The following is a 25,008-nucleotide window of genomic DNA, read 5'->3' on the forward strand; positions in this document are numbered from 1 at the left end:
AATCCATATTAAAAATGACCCTAAAATGGTGACTTCCACACTTGTAAACTGGGTATAGTGAAGCCAGGGAATGAGAAAAATATTGCACGATTTATGCCACAATATCGTTTGTAACATCTGTCTTTTCCCTCTCTTCCAAAATATGCACTGACACACTTTTTAAAGTCCGTCACAGAGTACTTCATTTTTCTGTAGAGACTCAAACGTCTTAATATTCAGTAAACCATTTTTATGTACCACTGAGCTGGCTGAAAAACAAGGGGGTTTTTCCCTCTGGATTGAAATAAGGCAGACAGAGGATGTCAGGCTCAGCTGATTAGAAAGTCAGGCTTTTCTTAGTCTTGAAAGATTATTTATCCTTATAGATTTAAAATCTCTTCAGTTGTGAAGAATTTAAAGAACACTTTATATAAATGATGACATACAACAATATTTTAATTTGTAGGCTATGCAATACATTCACTTTATTATAGCCAAAATTATGACATGAATAGTGATGGTAAAGTAAGTATCTCAGAAAGAAAGCAAGAAAATATAAGAAGAACACTAGTGATTTTGGTGATGATAAGCAAGCTTTTCCAATTCAATGAGCTTCATCTAACAACTCATTTGTTTCAGTGACATGCCCAGTTATTTAGACTCATGTGGATACATGGGTGGTTTTCTCATTTTCTAGCTTTTTCTGTGTACACACATATAAATCTAGAAAATTAGGCAGCTTTTCCAGAGGCTTTTAAAATGCTGTCCTACTCTGATACTGTCTTTCTTTGATATTATCCTAGTCTGGTTTGTTTCTACAAAGCAGGTACTGCCACAGAAATGTTGAGTTAGTTCCAACTTTCGTTGCGATGGGAGGGGGCTTAGCAGCACAGCCAAAGCCTCCAATAGACAAATTTAGGTTATCACAGCAAGAGCAGAAGGAGTTCCTGAACCATCACATTTGAAGAAATTTCATAATTGTCCAAAACCAGCAAGCTCTGTGTGAAGTCCAAGCCCACCTTCTGAAAGCCAGGCATTAGCTCATAAAGGAATAGATGGTGTCTCTTAAGGGAAGCACAAACTATCAGAATTTAAGCAAGTTAAAAAGAGGAAAATATTACTTAGGGATCAGATCTGATGGCTGAGACAATTAGGTTGATTAAATGTCAAACTCTTAAGAGTTTTCTGTCAAAACACTCCTTTGCCAGGGTAGGAACTTTGACAAGTTGGTGTATACTCCATATTTCCCTCGCCTTCCACACCCTTCTCCCCAGATGATAGCAGTAACAAAATAAGTGCCATTGTATTTGGTTACATGGGGGCCTCCTCCATCTCCTTGGCAGACATCTTTTCCATCTTTATCACAACCAGCACAGAACACGTTTTCCGTGACCAGGCTACGAAGGGCGAGCTTGCAAGTGTCCCTGTCCACAAAAAGGTTTTGAAGCACTTTCATTCTTTTGACCCGCCGCGCACGTTCAAATGTGTTTCCAAAGCCACTGACAATTCCAAATGTTTGGTTCATCAGAACATCATTGTTAGCAAAGTCTTCTTCTGGAAGGCATGCTGGGACAACATCCTCAGAAAATGTGATAGGTTCCTCTAATTTGAGAAGGGCTATGTCACTGTTGAAAGTTTCTGTACCAAATTCAGCATGTGCAATTATTTTTTCCACTCTGCGCGTGGCTCTACTTGGCTCTTCCTTTTCTTTGTCCACCATCCCAGTGTCAGATTATTAAAGCAGTTGTTCATAAGACAATACCAACAAGTCTACACTGCATCTCAATAAAAGAAGGGACCAAAGTTCCTTGCACTTTGTATAGGCATTGTACTGTACAAATAAAATAGACCAGGCCTGTGTCCTGATGCTGTAGCATTTTATACCCATTTTGGAACGGTTTAGAGGGCTGTCAAAATGCCAAGCAAGTAGAAAATCAGAACTTTGCTATCAGAATAATGCTCTCAATGAAAGCTTTGATATAAAGTTTTGGGCTTCGTTACAATATTCCCAATGGCACTCTTATGATATACAACCAAAAGCCTCAACACAGAAGAGAAGGATCTTGCCCCTCTCATTTGTAGAGCGACATAGTCAAACAGACTTAAACAGCAAATAGATATTAATTTTCTTTTAAAACTTTAATGTTCTGCATACAAAAATTTATGAATTTATATATATTTAGTCTTTCTCAATTTGTATGACGTCGCTTTGGGAATTAAATGGACAGACAATTGGAGTTTAGGCAAACACAGTTTTTGCTTTACTGTTGTAGGCCGAGTACAATTTTTATGACTCAGAACACCATTTTTCAGTGCCTAGAACTTCTGATAAACTACTTTTTCATAAATGACAGTAATAAATAATAGATTTGAGGTTTCCAGTACGGAAAAGTCTCAGACTAGCGTCTACATGCTGTTAAAGCTGCTATTGCTAACATCCAAATGAGGCATCTGGAATTCTTCAAGGTTTGGCCAACACAGGAAATTGCATGAAGGTGTAATGTTAGACCAATTTAACGACATCAGCTCAACCTTACTTGCCCACATACCTTTCCAGTTTATACTTGGCTTCTCTCATATACAAGCTACGCTAGGCCAAGCCAAGCTTAAAGAAACTGTCCATTCAACAAAGTTGAACATGTATTTCACTGTTAGTCAAGGGACAACGTGAGGCAGTGAGAAATAACAAGAGGGTAAGAAAAACTCTGGCAGAGTTCAGTATCTTGCATATGGAGACTAGAACACGAAACAGTTTCTTATTTTTGTAGTAAAGGGCAAAATGAGAAGCACTTACTAACAAGAACCCGTAAGTCTGGTTAATGCAATAAGCTCCAGAAAGCAAAATACCCGTTCAGAATTGTCCCCCCACAAAACTATTCATTGTACTCATCTACTAGTAGAACAGCCTGCAAGGAGAGAAAAGAAAGATAAAGCACAAAAACATACGTACAGAGAAATGCTGAACAGCTAGCCGAGATTCAAGCAGTTTTCTTAAAGTATACATTTTCATACGTATTTTCTGTCAAAGGCATCCTTCATTCAGAGGTGGTGAGAGTTACACTGAGATGTAGCCACCACAGCGGGAAACTTGTCAAGACAGACCTTTTTCCTGGCTCACAGCGGAGTCTGTGCATTCAGTTATTTTACCAACAGTTTTTGGTTCTTATTTTTTTAAACAGAATTTAGCTAATATTGTAATAGCACTGTTCCTGCTGGGTTGGTTTTTTTTTTTTCACTTTAGTCTTGGCCACATCAGGAACTCTGGCTATTCTTCTGATACCGCCACGCTGCAACCCGAGTAACGGGGTGGCTGGCAGGGAAGGGGCCCTGTGGCTTACCCAGCTCTACGTCCCTCATCTGCAACCCTACTTCTCTGCTGGCCTCCCCCTCACAGCATTTGCTTGATGCTGAAATGGAGGCACAACGTCATTCATGGTAGGAGACCTGTGCAGAAACACAGTACTCAGGAGAGCAGAACGACCACCCAAAATGTTGACACCAGGGAAGTGTCTCAAATCAAGCCAGGTCCCCTTGGCAAGTGGGGATGAGGGATGAGTATGATGAACAGTAAATGGCTGCCGGTCCTGGTGAGCAGGGTCAGGTGTTAAACATCTCAGGACAAGGGCACCTTACCTGCCATGGGGACGCGCTGGATAAACTGCCAGCCTCCCCGGTGACCTCTGGGTGGCTGCTCGGGGCCTCGGTGGCTTCCTCATTTTCAGGATGAGCATCTGGACTTGCTGTGGTTCCTGTGACTTTCTCTCGACTGGCTTCATGATTTCTCTGAAGCTTACCACACAGGAACTTGACTGCGAAGGCAAAACCGAAATGCTAACACTTGATGTCTGGATGGTACTGGGACTTTGAGGCACGTGTCGCATGCTGAGAGCAAGGCATTCCTGTCCATAAGCCTGAGCAAACAGCTGTGAAGGCTCAGCTGCTGTTACCGGCCTTCACTTTAGCTCAGAGCTACCTTTCTTGCTGATTTAAGCGAATTTATAGGATGTGGAGAACCATGGTCTTCCATCTCTGTGGGGGACGGTGCCTGTGCTGTCCCTGAAGCACCAAGCCAAGTCACATGCAAGGGATAGTAACCTGCAGCAGAGCAGAAGGAAAGACACTTGCTGGTGAAAAGAATTTCTATCACCGAAGTGCCATTCAGCAGAGGTTGTCTGACAGAGCCCTCGGTATAAGGGACAGTTTCACGGTCAGAAAAGTAAATCTAGCTTCCAGCGCACCGCGTGTTGTTCTTCACCACAAGAAATTATTCAAACCTGCTGGAACATGGGTTTTGCAGCCAAAAGCAGCCTTTAGAGTTACAGACAGGTACCTATAGTGGAGGAAAATGGTTTGCAGGGAAACAGGTTGCCTTCAGGGAGTCAACTCTTCATGAAAATGGGAGAAAACTCACTTAACAGTTGAAGGAAAACTCCTTGACAGCAGCCTTTTGCAATTGAATTAGATATGCAGATGTCCTTATCAGGGGTGGCTCTGCTAGATTTTTCAAGACATCAACAAAAACTTTGCAACTGCAAAAGGACCAGAATGGTTGAAAAATAAAAATAATTTTCCACTTCTAAAACTTGCCCATTTTGAGCAAGTGGGCAAATGGGTTCAGCATTTTCAAAGTATTTAGAAGTTAAACATCTTCCATTATTGGCATCATTATTTTTGTGTACCTGCTGTTATTAAATCTTTTGTAAATGGGAAACAGAGCAAAGTATTCTATGTTAGGAATTATAAGCTCATGACAGCAATTTGGTATTAAATTACAAAGGACATCATAACAAATATCATCAGACAGACAGAAGAATAGACTAAGATTAATAATTGTTAATGTTCACTTTGAATGCAGGCAAAACTGATGGATTTAAATTCAATGTCAATACTTATTCATATCTTTAGGTTACTATATGTTAACTGCAGAAAACCTGCTTTTAGAAGAAAATAGAAAGGCAGGTTGTATTCCTTTTAAATGGAACAGGTGATATTTGAGGGGAAGCAAGTGAGATATAACTGCAATCACATTATGTCATTACCGCTGAAATTATAATGAGCCCTTGTGAACTGTATATGGTAAAGGGAGAAGTTTCTTGGGTCCCTATTCCTTTGGATCTGTAGGTGTCTGGCACAAGCTGGAGGCCTTGAAAACAGACACCAGTTCACACCAATGATAAATCTAACCCGTTCCTTTCTAACAAAATCTCCTAAAGCATGAGAGACGTAGAGACCTGTTTCAGTCTGTGAGAGAAGAGAAATCAGAGCCCCATTGTAATCACCAGTTTCTCATATGGCTTCATACCTGCTGGGACACGGGTTTTGCAGTCAGCTGTGAGAACGCACCCACTTGCACAGAACACTCCGGTGCACTATTTTTGCCACTGCACATCACTCACAGTTGCACAATTTGATGTTTCTTAAATTATGACCTTTAGCTAAGATCTTATTAACTTTGTTGGCAACACCTCAAGCCAGCCATGTGAAAGGCGTGAACAGTTAACATTATTCTCTGTGCTACAACGGCACTGCAACACACCAGCACTTCCCAAACATGGTGAAGATGGGATGTGTGTCCCATAGAATGAACTTTAAGTGTGGCTTCGTACCTACAGGAATGCAGGTTTTGTTGTCATTGCCCAGGGCATAGCCAGCAGCACAGGAACATAGGACTTCATCTTCAGTTTTGCAGAACCGCTCACAGTTCCCGTTGTTGACCTTGCATGCATTTGGTGTGACTGCCCAGGAGACAAATGTATAGGCAGGTTACAAATTCATGGTGATTTCATAAAAGCACAAGCAGCTCATAAAACCTCGCTTGCAAACATTAGTCAAACACTCCACCATTTTGGGCAATTCTGTGCAATTCCTGCCAAAGGCCTTAGTAATAAGAACAGTCGTGACTATCATTATTAAAAAATGGTAAGCTGTCAACATTAGGTAGACCACTATTATTTTACATCTTATGCTGTGTTTCCCAGTTATAACTGGCAGGTCTTTGAGAGCGAAGGAAGTGACAATCTGTACTTGCCAGAACAGCCATCGTACTAAGGCAAAGATGAACATGGGTTTGGGTAAGAGGCTAAAATCAGCAACAACTTAAGTATCAGTAATAAATTAAGTATTGGACTCTTGGTAGACCCTTGCAATATTCCTTTTCCATCTGTATATGTCTCATACTACTCACCTTAGCTCAGTCCCTGGCATTGCAAGATCACAGGCAGAATGGGAGAGCTCTTCTCAGCACTAACAGTGTGAGAGCAAGGAGAGGTAAACCAGTCCTAACAGATGCTGTCTAACCTGTTTCTACAGATTCACAATGAGATTCTGCAGCTCACCCACGCAGCCTAATCCACTCCTTAACTAGCCTCATAATGTCTAAAAAGTGTTTCCTAATATCCTGAGTGTCCCTCAGTGTGGTGTGATCCCATTACTTCTTGACCTAGCTGCTTATCCTAGTGAAAATGGAGACTTCTTGCTTTTATTACATATTTTACAAATTTCCTTGGTTGTGTATAGTGGGACTGAGGGTGAAATTTTGTTTTTGTGTTTACTGAATTGCCTCCTATTTATGTTGGACCACTGTTCCAGTTTCACAAGATCGTCTTGAACTCTCATCTTGACTTATGGTAGTCCTTCCAGTCTGGAATCAGCTACAAATGCAGTGAGTAAACACTCTCTTCCGCCTTGCATGTCACTGTGGAAAACACCAAGTATCAGAGGTCCTCAGGCTCACCTGTGTGGAGCCTTGCACTCCATATAATCTTTCAAGTGACTAGCGCAGTTTCCCAACCAGATGTGCACCAAACTTACAGTAGTTTCATCCAGACCAGTGTTTCTGTTACAATAAAAGCATTATATAAAGTGATGTTAGAAGCCTCCCTTAATGGAGACACCTGACATACACTGCATCTTTTGCAGCCACCCAGCCTGTTATCCTGTCCTTGGAGGAGGTTGATGTTACGTGATTTGGTCCCGACTAGTGCAGCTCGGCAGTTTCTTTCCTCCTTGTTGGACACAGGTAATCTGGCACCTTAAGGAATAAAGATTTTCTTCTCCATTAGGAACAGACTAACATTTTCCTTGGTCTCTTTTCCATTATCCATATACTTAGATCAGCTCTTGATTTTCACATCATGTTTATCTTATTGTATTTGCTCCTTAGCTTCTCTGGGTTTATGCCAGGATGTTTGCAATTCTTTTACACAGATCCAGATTTTTCTATACTTCCTTCTGGAGGTCAGGTCATGAAGGAGGTCATGTCTTTAATTAATCCTCCTGTCCTTTCTTGACCTTGGGATAGTTTGGACATGTGCCTTAAACACTTTGGGTTTTTGTGGTTTTTTTTAAGGAGCAGCCAAATCTTTCTCTCATTTAAAAATACATTACTTTTATTCTCTTGTTCTTTTTCTTTACTTCCTTCATGAGCTCTGTCATTTTACAGTTACTTTTATTAAAGTAATCGTCTATCTTTGTATTGTCAGCCACTTCTGGTCTGTTGGTTAAAATCAAATGTAGATTAGCGCACTCCAAATTGCTTTCTACATGTTTGTAAGAGAAAATTTTCCTTGAAGCATCCTGAAGACTCTCAGGGCATGCCTTGTCCCACTAAGTACCTTTCCCACCTCGTCTCTGGCATGCCAAAATCTCCCTCTTACTCCCAGCTCTTGTAATGTGGGTGACTCAGGTGTTTGTTCAGTTGTGTCCAACCAGTCCTCTGTAATCACTGAATGACTTTTACAGCAAAATTAAACAAGGCATGCATCGTGTCTGCAGTATGATTCACACACGTACTCTGTAGAGAAGCATCTCAGGCTCCAACCTCAAAGACAGGTGGGACGCTTCCTCAAGTGGAGATGTGATGTTTGTGTTGAGATTTAGACAAGCACAGTAGGTGACAGTGTGGGGTTCTGGTTCCCCTCTGCACTGTTAAACCTTGTGGGGTTCATTCTGTCACCCAATAGCTTCTGAATGGATAGTAAGGATTATTTAATTATCACATCTCTTAAGGATGTGAAGAATAGCACATTGTTTGTGCTGTCAGTTTGAAAGCCCTGCATACTGACGTATTAACCCCATATTTTACACTGACACAATAGTTTCCGTCCAAAATGTTGTTCCCCTAATGACTAAGCCCTGGATATTATTGCACTGCAGCAGACAAATGGGAGCAATGCAGGTGAGAAAGCAAAGCTACCAGGTTTCCACTCATGTCACCCTGGTCCACAAAGCACAAATAATGGCAAATAATTACCTGTGTGGTTTAGGCAAAGGCTGTACCTGCCTGCACCATCTGAAGGAAAAGGAGGACAATGGGAAGAAGCCACATTTTCCAGCGATGACCTGCCATTGCCACCCTCCAAGCTCACTGTGCATCTCCCACCGGTTTGCAGGACTTGGGGGAGCTGCTAAATGAGAAACAATACAGTGCAAAGGTCGTTAACTCATGAGAAAACAAAACCTCTAAGAGCAAAGCCTGGGCTCAATGTCAGCATGGGGCAATGTTAAAACAGAAAAAAGTCACTGTGCTGCAGCAATGCCACCGTAATAGCTTGCAGGCGCCTCGTGTCGGCAAAGCCCCTCTCTCCTGCATGGGCAGCATGGAGCTAGGTTTGCCTCCGAGGCTGTGACACCTGTGTATTTCAGACTCCTCGGGAAGAGGGGAGTCCATAAACCAAGGCAGGTTCTGCCTCAGCAGAATGACATGTGGTCACGTGGTTAAACTTGGTTATGCTACCAAAACTCCAGATACCAGACTGCCACTTGGTGATTTCCTCTGCAGGACCATGGACTACTGCTATCTCCTTTCTCCCTGTCTGCTGCAGGTGGCTCTACATCTTTGGGAAATATGGACAAAGCCTCCCTAAAAGAGCTTTACTAGCCAGGCAGCAAGGAGCTAGAGTAAGTGATCTGGCTGTTGCCCATGCCCCAAGGAAGACAGAACAACCAGAGCTAGAGGTTTGTGCTTCCCACAAGCTGGGCAGAAGCAGGAAGGCGTCTCAGAAGTCAGGAGTGGCTCAGGGCACCAAATTTGCAGAGCTCAGTAAGCGTATTGCAGAGATCTTGCCTCCCAGCTCTGGTAGTGCCTTAGGAAGCAAGTAAAGCTAATCAGAACGTGAAAAAACAAGAAGGAAAATTCAGGCTTTTTTCTGGGCTAGGCCTGTAAGGTATTGTACAAGGTTTTGGTCTCTGTTATTCCAAATCACTGTAGTTTGAAATGCTTTAGGTAGGGTGAAATTGATTGTCATGCTGGTAGGTGAAGCCTTTGAATCCAGTGGAGCTGGTAAGCAGGTACCCTGTACAGATGCAGCAGGCTGGATGGGGCCTCTGGGACACACAGAATCCATCTCTGTCACAAGCACCAGGCCAGACCATACTTTCACAAATTCATCAATTTCCACCTTGTTCTGGATGGATTTTTTTTTTTCTGGCTCACACCACTCCATAGGGACAGCTGTTGACAGGGCCTTGTGATCTGGGGCCCTGCCCATAGAAGACAACCCTGTCAGGTAAGTCACCTATGTCAGGGAGCAGTAAAGAGGAAGGAAAACCTTGCCTGTTATTACTGTGCTGGCGCAGGTCACAAATGCATGACCGTAACAATGACCCTTTGCTTGTGTTGCTCACCTGGAAGCACAGAAAACAGGGGCTGGCAAGACCTCCAGGATCACCCAGCCCAGCTCACTGAGCCAACAAGGGATCAAGTTTACCTCTATCATTCTTGGCATGTTGGCCAAGGCTCCAGCGAAGGATCCTTCTGGTAAATTGCTTCTAGTTAGACACCGCACCTGCAAAAGTGTGTTTTCCTGCCGAGCTGTAGGATACCATAATGAAGGCCAGCTTGTCCACCTTCGTTCCCTAGGGCAGCCCCCATCGTGCTGCACGCCTGACAGCTAGTTACCTCTCCTGCTCTCAAAGACTACCAACATTGGAGACTTCACTGCCCTCCAGACAAAAATCTATTAGAGCTTTGCTAGTCACAGAGTTAGAAGATTTTCCCTGAGATCTCCCTGAACCTTTCTCACTGCAACTGAGATGTGCTATGTCTTTTTATCTTCACCACCAACATGAAGAACAGATTAGTCCCTACATCTCTGCAGCAGCCTTTTGCACACACAAAGGCTACAGCTATGTTTCTCCTCAGGCCTTCCCTATTTTAGTCTAAAGAAGCCTAATTTTTTTTCAAAGCCCAATGCCTCATGCACAAGAGTTTCTTGCCCAGATATATCATCTTGGACTAGGCCTGAGCAATGTCCTACATTTTTATTCTTCGTATTAGTCCTTTCCGAAGACTCAAAGAGATTGCACTCTTTACTGACCATTCTTCCTTTCTTCCCTTTCTTCTCAGGACTGGCTTTTCCTTGAAGGCTGAGGAAGCCTGAGCACTAGAGGGTAGGTTAGAGCTTTTCCTTCCACCATCCTTGGTAAATGTCAGCTCTTGCCTAAACCAGCAGTGTTTGCTTGCCGTGAGGGGTTCTGGCATTTTAAAACCCACGCGGTTACACAGCAGCTGTGCACTCTACCTTTTGCCTGGATTTTACAATCTGTTCAAATTTCACTATGTGAAATTACCCCAAAACAATGTCTACATAAAAAGGTGTGCTTTAATTCTTTCTTTTCTTCCAGGCCCTAGAGTTGGTAATGGGCTTTGGTACGAGGCCAAGATGCAAGCAGATGTTTCACTCATTTCCTCTCAGCATGGCAGAGACACTGTTACAGAACAAGGAATGAATATAAAGCCCTCGAGCCTTGGGCACTGTAGGTGCCATGGCACAGGATGAAAGGCTCTCTAGGAAACAGTTTCATTTGTAAAAGACAAGTAAACTCCAATTGTGAACCCCAAGGACAAAGTCTCTCATACTCCATGGAATAATGACGCTTCTCTTCTAAGCACAGTCATGTTGCACACAAACATGGACTTTCATCACTCTCTTGCATGCTCATCTGTTAAACCAGCTCTGTGCCTGCTCTCAAGGTGCTACTTGGCTTAACAAGGACATATATACACACCAGCTAGTAAAACCCAGCTACTGCCACCGTTGCCAGAGGGAGGTCCTCCCCTCAGCCACCTCAACACCCTATATAGTCCACTCTGAGTTTCACTTCAGTCCTCAGGCTTCACTGAAGTAGAAGAATGCCTTTAGCACAAGTACATTAATAGGTTTTGGGTAGCACCTAGGCCTGAGGTTGTCCCTTTGAAGAGGGATGTTTCACCCTGATGGAACACAGGGCAGGCTACCAGCGGGACAAGGGATTCGAACAGGAATCCAGTGGACAGAACAAGTCAGGGAACAAACATTGCTGAACAAACATCGAGGTAAGCCTGCTGGGGGTTTATACAGGTGGATACCATCAAGCTGGGGTAACTGACCTGCAGTCCTTCCTGCCCACATTTACAGCTGACTGCAGCAATACCTTGCTCCTGTGCAGAGTTGTATGTCTAGTTTTTCATCCCGGTTTGCTCACATCACCTGCTATACAAAACTAGCCAGTACCAGCTCAAACCCTAAGAGATAAGTAGCAGGTGTCTGGCGAAGTTCAGTGTACCTCAGACAACAGGGGAGCATAACAGATTGGCGGAGCCTTGGAAAGGCCATCAGGAGCACATGATGTACAGTAACAGGCTGAGGGGTCTGGGTTTGTTCAGCTAGGGAGAGCTGGGGGATTTAACTGCAGTCTTCCACTGCCTAAATGGGGATTACAGTGAAGACAGGGCCAACAATTTCCCAGAGATGCCCATGGAAAGAAGATGAGGCAGCAGTCAGAGGTTTCAACAAGGAAAATTCCAATTGGACATGAGAAATTTTGGCCATGAGAGTGCTAAAGCACAGGAACAGGTTGCCCAGAGGCTAACAAAATCTCTGCTTCTGAAGATTTTCAAAACTTGACTGCACCAAACCCTGCACAACCTGCTCTTTGATGTTAGCCCTGCTTTAAGCATGGGGTTGGACAAGATCACTTTCATCTGTCCCTTCCATTGTAAATTCTGCCATGATTTCTGTAACTAGGACTGAAGCTGAGAAGGTTTAAAGAAGAATATAGGGAGGAACACTATTCCACACACAAAAAAACATCAGAGTGCGGAGCTTCTGCCTGGAAACCTTACAGGACAGATCAGATCATAGCACCTGAACAGCCTATGTGTGGGAAATCACTGGTTGAGTTTGCCTACTTCTAAGAAAATTAGTATCTTGGCATCTAACTTGCCATTTATGAACCTCTAGGCCAGTGAAAGTCTTGTAATTACCCCCTCCATTCTCTACCTCCTCATCAGCCTTGACATAAGGTAGGTGAAATGTGTCACACATTTGTTTAGGGACATTCACTCTTTTTTTCACTCTCAGATGAGATTTTGTCTTCATGTATTTGTAAGCTGACTGGAAGGAATAAATAAAAAAAACAAAAAAGAAAGAATGTTTTATTTCAAATGCTGGTGTACATCAATATTGCACCTTACAGAAACACCTAGAACAAGTACACATGCAAGGACCTTTCCAATCCTCAGCCATACACAATCCAGAATACAATACAGAAAACAGTGAACGTGCACATTTTTTTTTTCTGATGAGCAGAACAGAAGTATTCAAATTAAACTAAAGTGAAGTACAACCCATATAAAGCAAAACCCCATTTTAATTAGCTGCTGTGACCTAAGCAGGCAATTTTGTGGAACATGTGGTTATTTAGCATCACATGTTGAATACTTACTTGTGTCTCAGCTTTTACCAAGCAAGCTTCCCTGCTCCCTTAATCTTCTAAATACATCTCCAGGTACATGCTAAACAGCTCTAGTAGTAACAAACTCCCTACTGAGCCAGCTGGCTCCAATATGAGGATTAACTGAAGTCTTGTCCTTCCCACTTTCATCATGATTAGTGGAGGCTCGTATTATGTCCAGGAGCCTCTGGTGGAGGCACTTGGGCAAACAGACAGGAACTGAAATGGCAATATAAAAATAATGAAACAGCAAACAAAAGACCCCACTGAGCAGCCATTTTGTTTGGGGAAAGCCCCTCATTGTACAAATTCAAAATAACACCAGCAGTCCGCATATACATGCTTAAACCCAGGAATAAAACAAAAAAAGAAGCAGCACCATAACTTTAAGCAATCAGCTCTCAAAACAAGCTTAGCAGATGGGGCTAAAAAAAGAAAAAAGTTTCCATTACAGAAACTGCACCTTGTTAGCTAACAGAAGGATCAAGAGCCACACCACTACAAATTTTGTCTCATGACCACTCTTACCCATCGTAAGAACCTGGACAGTTTGGTGTAGACACCATATTTGCCTTTCTTTGCACATCCTTCTCCCCAGCTCACAATTCCAGTAACAAAATATGTATCCTTATATCTGGTTACATGGGGGCCTCCACTGTCTCCTTGACAAGCATCTTTTTGCTCTGTTTCATAACCGGCACAGAACATGTTTTCTGTTATCGCAAAGTTAGTGGATTGCTTGCAAGTGTTCCTATCAACATAGGGGACTTCAAGCACTTTCAGTTTTTTGGATAGTCGTCCACCTTGGAATTCACGCCCGAAGCCACTAACCATCCCAGATCTTTGGTTCATCAGAATTTCATTAGCAAAGTCTGCTTCGGGGAGGCATGCTGCGATAATGTACTCGGAAAACGTTACAGGTTCCTTCAGCTTTATTAAGGCTATGTCATTATCGTAAGTCTCGGCAATGTATTTAGAGTGAACAAGTATTTTGTCCACGGTATGCATCGTTTCAGATTGTTCTTTCTTTTCTCTGTCCACTTCACCTGTACAAGATTATTAAAGGGGTCATTAATATGGAGATAGTATAAGAAATTAAGAACAACCTTGATAAAGGAGGAGAGTAGTATACCCGTTCCTAACACTTTGCCTAAGCCTTTATACCATACAAGTAAACTGTAAAAACGTATTGCAGCACCTGGATCAGTTTCAGTTCCAAGCTTTTGTCTATGGAGATTTTTGTACCAGTTTACATAAAAGCATAAACTGATTCAGCTAAACTAATGCAACTTTGGGTGGAAGCTCTTACAGGAGCTTGAGCCTGGCTTATATCAGGGAAGAGAAACTGGTCTGGGTCAGGGCTAAAACAGTGCAAATATAAAGTTGAGTTGATCTAGTATCATGCCTCAGAAGTGAAGCAGTCATAATTTGAGTTCGTTTCTTCTTCCTCTAGTCAATGTGTCATAGCTTTCCTGAGTGTTCCTGCAGAAACAAATCTGTATGCCTCAGATGTGCCAGGAATGATAAGCTTTCTGAAGAAGCACTACTCTAATGAACACAATGCTAGCCAACACTTCTAGAACATTTGTTCTTAATCACTTCCAACTAGCTGGCAAAGAAGGGATGCACCATTATCACCTCCCACATCAGCTGCCCCTGTTATTACAAAGCAGGATTCCCACAATAACAAGAAATTATGAAAAGCAAAACAACAACAAAAAAGTAACAAACCATAACAAATAAAGTAATATGAGTACATCTCACATGAGATTTAGAGCACAGAGGATTAGTCTGCAACACATGCTCAAACATCACAGGAGTAAAATAAATAACCACTTACCAACAACAACTTTGATTTCTTTAGATTGGTTCATGCAATGAGCTGCAGTAAGTATAAAATTTTCATTCAAAATAGTTCCACCACAAAACTCTTCCCCTGCCTCGTTCAACAAAACAGCCTGGGAAAGAAAAAAGGTAAGTGCAGAATTAAGAAGAGGAGTTTAACGTCAATGAGCTATAAACAGGTAATTGATTTCTCTGCACACTGCATATACGCTTATTACTGCAACATGGACTACCCTGCAGGTCTCTCCTAATACTGCATTCCCACACGCACATGCTGAAGATTGGCATGTACTGCTACAGAGTCTCAATTGTCTTTACGTGAAGTAGATGTTTGGCTTCCATGTTACCTCACTCGCAGTGCTAAGTAACGTCTTTTAGGAACAAGACACTGACCAACTGAGCAGGAAGAATGCAGCCCCCAAATCACCCCATCCCTTGGACTTACCACTCCAAAGAATTCCTGTCCAAGTTCTGTTCCCGTTTGACCCCCCCTTAGCATCCCGAATACAGGAACTCATTTTGGCTGGTCCAAACTCAAGAGGAAAACTTAGATATGAAAGCGTATTTGTGAAGCAAACGCATGCTTTATCTGACATGCTCTCAGGCTTGCTACCTAAACGGACTGCTATCAGGCAGACTGGAATATAACCTGCAAAAATGACACTGGTAGGCCAGCATGACTCAAAAGCCCTCTCTGGTGACAGGTTAAGCAGCATCATCTAAAATTGCACAAAGCCTTTCATTTTGAAATTTAAGGCTGCAGTTTGCAGAACAGCACATCTAAGTGCCTAGGTTCACGCAATTCAGCCACCTCCAGCTACAAACGGCGTATTACATGGGTAACATTCAGAAGGCAACCGGGTTAAATGAACAATTGCACACTTCCCCTCAGAAACACGTTCTGCTTGCATGCAGAGCACAAACACCAGATTTACCTGCCATGGACATTCACCAAGACGACACTCATCACCACCTACTATCCTGGTATCGACATAGGGAGTCTTGCTACTTGTTTCATTGCCGGGATGGAGGGTTGGGGTTTCTGTGGTAGTAACAACGTCCTCCTCCAAACTTGTTCCATTTGTGGGAGGGCCATCTCGATCACTAGTTACATTGCTGTTATCAGTGGGTAAAATAACCGACCTTTTTTTCCTTTTCACAAAAACTTTTCCACAAGGATACTTTACTGTAAAGACAAGAATGTTAAAATTAGAGAAGGACAGAAATACCAGCACAAGAGGAAACTCCTTGACAACACCATCTCACAATAAATCAGTTAATGCAGCTGTCCTGTTTTCACAACACTAGCAAAACCTTGGCAGATGCAATAAAGGAGGAAGACCAGATGGTTTGAAAAATGAAAGCCATTTTGTAGTCCTAAAATTTGTCCATAGGTTCAGTCTCCGGACAGTGTTTTCAAAGTATGTAAAATTTAAAACATCATCTTCAATTGTTTACTTTGCTATATTCATGTACATGAATAAACCATCTTAATTAGGAAACCAAGTGAAATGTTTTATTTTAGGAATAATAAGGCTCATGACAGGAATTTATTGTTAGTTATAAAGGATATAAAAAACAACATCATGAGTATACGGTTGCCTTATCCCTCCCCCCAGGTTTGTTGAAATACAACAAAAATGTACAAATGTAAATAGCATTAATTGTAATTATTTGATGTCATCAGTTAGTATTTGATTAGGTTAACTGAAATCTAAAGTAGAAAAGTTTTGTCGAGTTGCTATTTTATACGGAGTGTAAGTGTTTAATTAAATGAGATATAACTGCAATCGCTTTTCTCCTGTCAACAGCGGAGTCTACTCGGGTAATTCTGTGAGAGGCACCTTGCAAAGGGTTCCAAATCAGCTAGATTTTGGTAAGTCCATCACATCACTTCACACATGGAAGGCTTTGGAAATACAAATCAGTTGGCCTCAGTGGTAAATCTATGTCACGTAGAATACTGATGGTTCAAAAGACATTCTTTAACTGTGAAACAGGTCTCACCACCATTGCTATTAGTTTATTACATGGCTTCATACCTGCTGAAACACAGCGTTTGCCATCCTCTGCTAGGACATACCCTTTTGCACAGGAACACAAAACATCCTTCTGTGTACTTTTTTTGATGCTGCAAAACTGCTCACAGTCACCATTGTTTATTTTGCAGTACTTTGGTATGACTATAAAAGAGATAAGTTTGGAGAAAAACTGTAAATAAACACTGACGTCACAGAAGATCTCAAAGTTCACCAAATTAAACCACACTCTTTAACAGGATCTGTATCTCCACCTGTAAAACACCTGAAGCACATCTTAGTAACAACACGAGTGGCTAACATTAGCTTATGCCTTACAAAGCAGTCACATCCACCACATGAAACGTGCTTGCCAAGTCCAGGTGAGCCCAGTGGCCATGTCATGGTGAGCTTAAAAAAGAAGAGACAAAGTGACAGTGGAAAAATGGATAAAACACTATCAGAGAAGTCCAGATATTGGTAAATCCTCACATGATTCCTCCCTCCTGCCTTAAAAAACTCAACTCCTCATCACTCCTCATCACTCCTCTCAGTCCCGTGTCGGAACCTCAGTTCCACACCCTCTTACTCTGGGCTCACCACTCTTACTTCTGGGCTACCAATACACGCTCCAATGACATCGTTAGGGTCGTAGCTGTATGCCACAAAAGTGAGACTCAGGAAGGATTTATATGCAAAAAATGATTCCTTGCAAGGCTGAAAAAGTGTGCATTGCCTACTGAAATCTGCTTTCTTTGGTTCTTCGCTGCTGTGAGCTGAGCAGGGAGGCTGTACTTCTGTACTTGGAGTAAAGGCTCTTTGATATCAGTTATAAGAATCCTGTGCTGCTTAGTTTTATCATCATGTTTTGGGGATTCAAGCTTACGTAAAGAGGCACTATCATAATTAAGAGGGCTTTCTTGGAGTAAGTGTAACTTCGGAGCATTCATGGTTGGACAGGGCTCTGAGCAACCTGATCTAGTTGAACGTTGCAGGGGGGTTGGACCAGATGATCTTTGAGGGTCCCTTCCAACCCAAACAATTCTATGGTTCTGTGATTCTAACACTACCCAGCTGTAGAGGCACCAGGGCTTTGTGTTTCTGGCACTGTCCTCCAACTCATTGTTGACTGACATCCTATTCTATGCATTTCTCCAAGAGGCAAATAATGCTTGTTAAGAAAGAGTTAACTCTCTATGTTTCAGCTCCCTGGGAAATTCACTGCCACAGTTCTCTAAAGCAGAAACCTACCAAATTCACAGTTCTTGCCTTGATAACCATCCAAGCACGAGCAAGTGTAGGAACCAATTCCATCTTTACAATGTCCACCATAGTGACAAGGATTTGAGCTGCACTGGTTCCCATCTACAAAAACAAACCAAAAACCAAAGGATTGTAAAAGCGCAAACATTTTCAGTGAACTCTGAAGGGGTGTTAGTTTAATAAGCAATCTTTTATCTTTCCTTTTAAAACGTACGTCCTGTGAGTTGCCACATTCCAGATGGAACAAGGAGTATAAAAATTCCGTATCAGCAATTATTCTCATATATATCCTCAGTTTTGCAACCTGTTTTTGTTGGCTACTGTATGACAGCACAAACACAAGCCTTTTTTTGTAGGAAGATGAAGTAATGCTTCATGGTCAGAGTATATACATCATTTACAGTGAAGGCTGTAAAAGCAGACAGGACATTTTCATGTTGCGACTGCTGTCTGAAGATACTAACCTTTTGGCCTCTTGCATTTCCCTACAATTTCTGCATAATAATGACAACTCAACTTTTATTTCCTTAAAGGTCATCTCATCCCTTGTGCATGTCTTTTGCCTGCAGTGCTGTGCATTTAAAGAAACAGACACCAGCATATTTATCAGAAGACTAAAAAAACAAACAAAAAATTGCTTTAAAAGCCCTGCTAAATCCGTGTGCGTGGGCCAAATTCCTGTTTTGAGCTGCTTACAGTACCAAAATTGTCCCATTGTATCCACTGAGGTATGAGCTTGAGCTTCAGAAAATTAGCTCTTACCTCATGCTCCCCACATCTACGCTGGGATCTCCCACATTTGAAAGGTAGTTCTGCAGCCTTTCTTCCTTTCTGTGACCTGGGCACAACTGGCTGACCTGACTCCAGGGCCGCAGCCACGTGTATCTCACAAACTTAGCCACACGTAGGACAGCGAGGCTGCACTGCGTTTGGAGACGTGTTCCACGTAGCAGCCCTTTCTCCCACCCCCACAAAGGTATCTCACTCCTGCACTGATGCTCGCTGCCACGGCCTCTCCCATCTAGCGACCTGCTGTAACAAATGCATTCCCCCATCACGTGACCCTGCTGGGCTCTTCTGCACTGTTTTGTAAGAAGAGCAGGGTATCTGGAGAAGTGGCACTTGCTTAATAATAATTCGTTGCTTTAGGTACACGCTATTCAAATTTCTGTGTTTTACCATCTGTTCTGCCCATTTGGAGCAGCTGGAAGAACGGCAATGCCCACAGAGGAGACAAGATGCAAGAAGCTGCTCATCCTAAGGATCCAGCTTGCCACCTGCATGGCGGCTCTGGCCTGTGACCTCATCTGCTGCAGCTTTGTCTGTCACAGCAAACATCTGCTGGGCTTTGTGTACTGCCCCCACACCTCAAAATCCCTTCTGTACCTGCACTGGCCAAAACCAACAGCACTCCAAACGCTGCGTCTGTGTGGTCCACCACAGAGGCATTGAAGACTGATGTCCATCCTCAACAGAGGGAAGGTGAGACCACCATTTACCAAAAGAAAGACAGACTCGAGGCCTGCAGCACAGCTCCCGGTTTCTGCCTCCTCTGCAGTGCCAGAGCACTCCATTCTGTAGTGGTCTTAGCTAAGCAGCATCCTAATGTTAGAAACCGTACTTGTTTAGTTTTTCCCTACACTGTACTTGCTGCTGTGGTAATGAGTTTTATATCAATATTGCACAAAAGCATTGCAGAATCCCCTACTAAAAAAGGAAGCAAGAATGAGTTGTTCTAGTAACTTGGCTGAGGGTAGCTGTGGTTTTCAATTCTTCTGAGCACCAATAAAGCATTCGTGGACCGTGGTTTAAAATGTATGAAATTGGCATTTCTGCTACGAGCAGTGGCACTGATGTTCCGCTGTTTGTATTCTCATGAGAAAATGGTTTGAAATTTTCCACTCCTGTTCGCTACAACACTGACGCAGGCTTTGCTTGAAATTTCAGCCTGTAGGTTGCAGAGTTCATCCCCCACTTAGAGGATTGTGAAAGTCTGCATCTTCTTTGTGGCAACTGTCTTCAGTTTTCTGCAGACTCCAAAAGACAAAGCTGAGCTGTCTTTGATCAACATTTTTGAGGTACTCCTCCTAACACGCAAGCTGGACACATACTTTCAGGAGAACACGTTACCAGACACTAATACATTAAAAATCTGTCCCTGCATAGTTATTGAGAACACTAGAACCCTAATAAATACAACTCAGACCTTTAGAAAAAAACAGAAAAGACTGATGGGGAGCATCTGCTAATCTACTGGCATGTTTTCCTGGAATGCCAAACAGTTCTGCAGAAAACACATCCCACAAAATGCTCTATAATACAGGAATCAGCAACACTCTGGCATGGAAGGCGACATGAAACTGGCAAGCAACTGTGCGATACAGTTTAATAACTTTGTGTTGGCTACGGCATTTAAGTGCCACCCTCATCTATGACCCTTTGCATCTTGAATGCCCCCATCCAGGGCTGCCCCTCTGGAGGACAAATGACCGGCAGAGTCACACGCCCAGTTCCTGCTTCTCACTGTCCTTTGTGTGCAAAGGGCCACTGTTCTTTTTTTGAGAGGAAAAAGATCATCCCAGCAGTTGGAGGCAGCTGAACCTTGCCTTCGAATGAAGCGACTGGCTTCAAGCAACAGCAAGGCAGTAAATCAGATTCCTTCTTCAAAGGAAACACAAAGTGAGGGTGTCCCACAGTGGAAAGAGAGGAAGCAAGGGAGCAGGAAGTGGTTACTTAAGAGGTGCATCCTTTTTAACCTTGCAATGAGGAAGCTTAGTTCTCTAAACAAACAGAGAGTGTTTCTTACCTACATAGATGTTCCAGAATTCCTCCTGCAGGTTGGTGTGGGAAAAAGGGAATAAAAGGAGACAAAAAGAGTTAGATGAGAACTACTGAATTCTTCAGAAGAATATTAGAGCTTTCATACAGTGGATAACTGCAGCTAACATTTGTTAAAACAAATATTTAAGTTACAGGCACATACAGTTCCTTGCAGCCTGCTATTACCATTTAATAAATTAAAACCATATGATCCATCTATAGTGCCCAGCTCTACAGAAACAAGTCTCCTGCATTTTTCAGAAATATCTAGAACTCCTTAGAGATTTCCTAATGTGACTCACTCAGCATAAGGCACTTGATTTCTTGCATAACTGTATCTTTCCATCAGTTTTGACTGAATTTACTTACATTCCTGTAATGCCAAATTCTCAGTGTCCATCCCTCCCTGTGCCCCCACCAATCAGGACCTCAGAAATCCTGAGATTTAAAACTATTTTGTCCGATTTGTGTTCTTCTTTCCCTCTGCACTGAGGACTCCAGGTATGCTGTCTGTCCAAGACAGTTCTTTTCAATGACATCTGGTCACCAGGCAGAACAGGCTGTGCTGGTTCTGCTATAGATCAGCCAACCTTTATGCTCTTAAGCACCCTGACATCCATGACTCCCCACCCAGGTCACCTCAGGGCCAGTCCAAGAACATTCTGGCCATCAAGTAATGCTAAAGTGAAATGAATCTGGCCCTAACTCCAGTTTCAGGGCTGTTCTTAACAGCCACATAGCTACAGCCAATGTTCCCAATTCCCCTCCACCACCAAGTCACTTCAACTTTTCAAACATCACCTTTTCTACTGACCCCAGTCCCCATAGTTGCCCCATCTCTTTAACTGTCCCTTGAGCTTGGGAACAGATCGCATTTCTGTCTAAAGTTAAGCAGCCATCAGGGTAGGGAAGGTGACACAAGAGTCACACATACAAACTTCATTCCATGTGAGCAATTTAACATTAAGGCATGTAAGAACTGTCCACGGTATACATTCTGTCTATTCAGATACTGAAAAAAGAGAGCCACAAAATGATAAGCACTGCAAAGCTGCTTGAGATAAGTTTGACAAAATTCTCCCATGAAGTTCCCTGTCAGCATTTGCCTTCTCAAACTTCCTGTGGACTCTCCACCTAAGAACTCTTGAACACAGTCATGGCACTCGGCTATGCCACCCAGGTAGGGTGAACATATTTCTAACACGGGTAGTATCAAATCATTTAAAGGTCAAATACCTCACAATAGCAATCAAACAGATCAGAACAGGTAGAAGAATGGAGGCTTTAACATGGGCTGGCCCTGCAAGAGCTAAATTAAGACTGTCATTGTATGTTTATGCCTTAGCAACTCCAACCACAGTCAAAACCACTATTTATTCTTTGTGTTAAATGATCAGAGGCAACTTGTAATTTCTGATGCCCAGCTCAAAAGACCTTAATACTATTTTGTAGACATGAAATATACAGATCTATGTTTCATATTAGTTGATCCTTACCGTTTTCTCCTGGTCTTCAAAGGCTTCTCTTGCTTCTTCTTTTGAGCAGCGCTCCTCATTGCATTCTCTTTCAATATTCCCTTTCTTCAATTCCTCAAAAAAAGAGTTAGCACGCTTTGATCTTTCCAAGAACCTGTCGGCATTTTCTTTCTTGATGAATACTAGACAACAGAGAAAACGATACAGGTGGCAGGTAACATTTGGTGGTGGTAAAGAGTCATTAGAAATAAGTGAAGCGGAAACAAAACCAAAACTGACCCTCTTGCCACTCTACCCGTAAGCAACATCACCTGTGAGGTCAGTCCTCACACAGACTGATACATCGCAGAATGTCTCAGAGCAGCCTCTCTCTGAGAATCAGTGACTCCAGGACAAACCGTAGGCGCCCCAAATTCTCTCCTACTGTTTTTAGTCTTGAAAATAAGAACACACGGGTTGCCACTGAGGGCTTATATTTCTGTTGTTCCTGTTGAAGACTCCAGTCTTAATCAGAATGACCTTCCCTGAAGGTCATGGAGACTGCATTCCTTGATTTGGTTTTAAAGCTGACAACCAGGCAACACCACCACCTACTCCAGGGGCTTGTGGTACAGAAACTAAATGCCACACGAACTCAAGATGCAGTAACGTATCTAATGACAGATGGGAAAAGCTGTTTCATGGTCCAGCCCATGTACGAGTTCTACTGCCCTTCACCACCCCAAATCCCACTGCACTGCCCTGGGCGTCTTCCTTCCCTTTTAACAACGCTTCCCAATTGCCTGTAGTAATGTTCCTGCCTTACTGATATGTGTGCAGGTAGAGCTAAGGTAGCTGTGTTCTAAGGTTTAACAAAGAGCAGAAGTAAATAAACATCAGCTTTAGCAGGAAAGTACAGCCTGAGGTCAGTTTGCTGGGTTGTTTTATTTTTTAAAAGCTTGGTGTCACAGAAGCGTGAGGCCTGCTGCCTTCAAGTTCAAGATGCAGGTAGCTGTTGCTTTAAACTGAAGGATCAGAGGCATTAAACTCAGCTCCGCCACTTGGCTACATGAACAATAGCGTTGCTCTCCAGTGACTTGTGCACACATTACCAGATAGGAAAAACAGAAACAACACTGGAGTAAATAAATTGCCAATTACCCTGTAAAAAGCATACACTCTAGGAAAATTTGCAGAGTCTGGAAGATGGCATTTAATTAAGTTCTGAACACCTGGAATTTAAAGAGAAAAAATACTTTCCAATCACAGACTGGCGTGTGGAAGACAGTGCTGCAGATGGGACTTCAAGGCCAATGGCTCACGCTCAGTGGGCAGCTTGCACGTACCTTCTGGAGCATTCTTCATGCAGCTCAATTAAGGAATAAGTAAACTAGCTGATAGTAATCATATACCCTAACATCCTCTAAGCAAACACAGTGGGGACTCGCTCCGCTTTCACTGAAATTGGTGTATCAGCAACAAGGAGCCAAATTCTGCCAGTGCTATTTATATTAATTGACCCCATAGAGCACACAAGTACTTCGGAGCCCTGCTTATTCTGAAAGGCTCCTCGCAAGGAAGGCTTACAGAAAGTGCTTGTAACTTCTAGCTCAGCAACTGTTAGTTCATTCACCCACTATCTTATTTGCCGTTAAATCCCTCTCCGCAGTGACAGGAAAGTAACAGGACGCATCCGGTGGGGTTATCGCCTCTATATTCCTTTGCCTCCACGTCACCTACGTAAGAGGATGTTATTGTAAACTTGAACTAGCCGATTAGCTTCTGAGGCTGGTCGTTCTCTTTCCCAAGCTTTCCATCATGCTTCCTTCTTCGGAGACATCAAGGAGCAACAGGCATTGGTCAACTGAAGTAAGACATTCCAGAAACGTGCAGAGAACCTCATTTTAAAGCCTAAGCAGGCTGACTCACTGAAGGAAGAGTTAACTACCTTTGAAAAGCCACTTGCTGATGCTGCTCTGGACTTTGGTGTTGACCCTAGCAGCACAAACAGAGGGTGGCAGGACACGCTCCCCCTCTGCGCCCCAGCCCCTCCACGGCCAAGTGCACCCAACCAAGCCTTGGTCAGGCTTCCCTCACAGACATGAGCACCTCAGGCTGCCAGGGCTGTTGTCCCGGTACAACGGGGAGGGCCAGCAATCCCATTTTATAGGCGGGGAAACAGGAAGGCACAGCAGCCTGGGAAAGGCCACACGAAACCGCAGCGGGAGACGACACCCTGGGGCTCAAGCACCCCGAGGTGCCCCCCTGGCAGCTCCCTGCCCCCGAGGCAGAGCTCGCCCGTCTTTCGGCGGGGTGCGGCGGGTGGCACAGGTGCAGACAAGCCCTCTGCCGGCTTGGAAACCGAGCTCCCCGGGGAAGGCGAGCCCTGGGGTGCCCGCTGCCGTCCCCCGCCGCTTCCTGACGGCCGCAGCTCCCCGCGCAGGCAGGGGCCGGCAGGGCCCCCTCCCTCGGCGGGGACGGGAGGGCTGTTCCCCTCACGCACCGAGGGCTGCGAGCCCCCGGCCCGCAGCGGCGACCCGCCACCCCCTCCCGCGTTCCCCCGGCAGCCCCCCAAAGGCTGTGAGGAGGGGGAACCCTCCCTCCCCCAAAATTAAAAAAGGTGCCGCCTTACCGCCTCCTTCAGCCCGGAGCTCGCCCGCCAGCGCCGCGCAGAGCAGGAGGAGCAGCAGGCGCCCGGCCATGGTGGCGCGGAGCCCCCCGCTGCTGCCGGCCCTGCGGGGCCGCGCCGCCGCCCGGCGGGACGGGACGGGACGGGACGGGACGGGACGGGACGGGACGGGACGGGAGCCGAAGCCTTCACACTCCCGGGCGGGGAGAGACTGAAGCGGCGTTGCTTCACCCTGCCCAGAAATAGCGGAAGCGCCGGGGAAGGGGGAAAGCCGCCGCAGGATCTC

At 43.8% G+C, this 25,008-nt stretch overlaps 1 protein-coding gene and 1 pseudogene across 2 annotated transcripts; both read right to left on the reverse strand.

Annotated features, from left to right (window-relative positions):
- Positions 1-442: 442 nt before the first annotated feature.
- On the reverse strand, positions 443-9,704 carry LOC143159514 (coagulation factor X-like; annotated as a pseudogene).
- Positions 9,705-12,378: 2,674 nt separating this feature from the next.
- Positions 12,379-24,851, reverse strand: F10 (coagulation factor X). Of its 2 annotated transcripts, XM_076360665.1 has the most exons (8): positions 24,726-24,851; positions 22,136-22,296; positions 20,626-20,650; positions 17,808-17,921; positions 16,581-16,721; positions 15,474-15,724; positions 14,534-14,651; positions 12,379-13,739 (listed from the first exon to the last, which is right to left on the reverse strand). In XM_076360665.1, exons 1-8 carry the CDS (start codon positions 24,793-24,795, stop codon positions 13,192-13,194), a joined length of 1,428 nt encoding a protein of 475 aa, XP_076216780.1. In that variant the 5' UTR covers positions 24,796-24,851; the 3' UTR covers positions 12,379-13,191. The 2 variants fall into 2 exon arrangements, with proteins under 2 accessions (XP_076216780.1, XP_076216785.1); XM_076360670.1 differs by lacking the exon at positions 17,808-17,921.
- Between the last annotated feature and the right edge of the window lie 157 nt (positions 24,852-25,008).

Source organism: Aptenodytes patagonicus, chromosome 1, assembly GCF_965638725.1.
Source record: "Aptenodytes patagonicus chromosome 1, bAptPat1.pri.cur, whole genome shotgun sequence".
Classification (NCBI taxonomy): domain Eukaryota; kingdom Metazoa; phylum Chordata; class Aves; order Sphenisciformes; family Spheniscidae; genus Aptenodytes; species Aptenodytes patagonicus.

Excerpts from the sequence above, each read along its gene's own strand:
- F10 (XM_076360665.1), bottom strand. The coding sequence starts at position 24,795 with ATGGCCGGGCGCCTGCTGCTCCTCCTGCTCTGCGCGGCGCTGGCGGGC. Across the intron at positions 17,922-20,625 it reads ATTCTGGAACATCTATGTAG|ATGGGAACCAGTGCAGCTCA; the intron begins GTAAGAAACACT and ends TTGTTTTTGTAG. Across the intron at positions 16,722-17,807 it reads AGGCAAGAACTGTGAATTTG|TCATACCAAAGTACTGCAAA; the intron begins GTAGGTTTCTGC and ends TCTCTTTTATAG.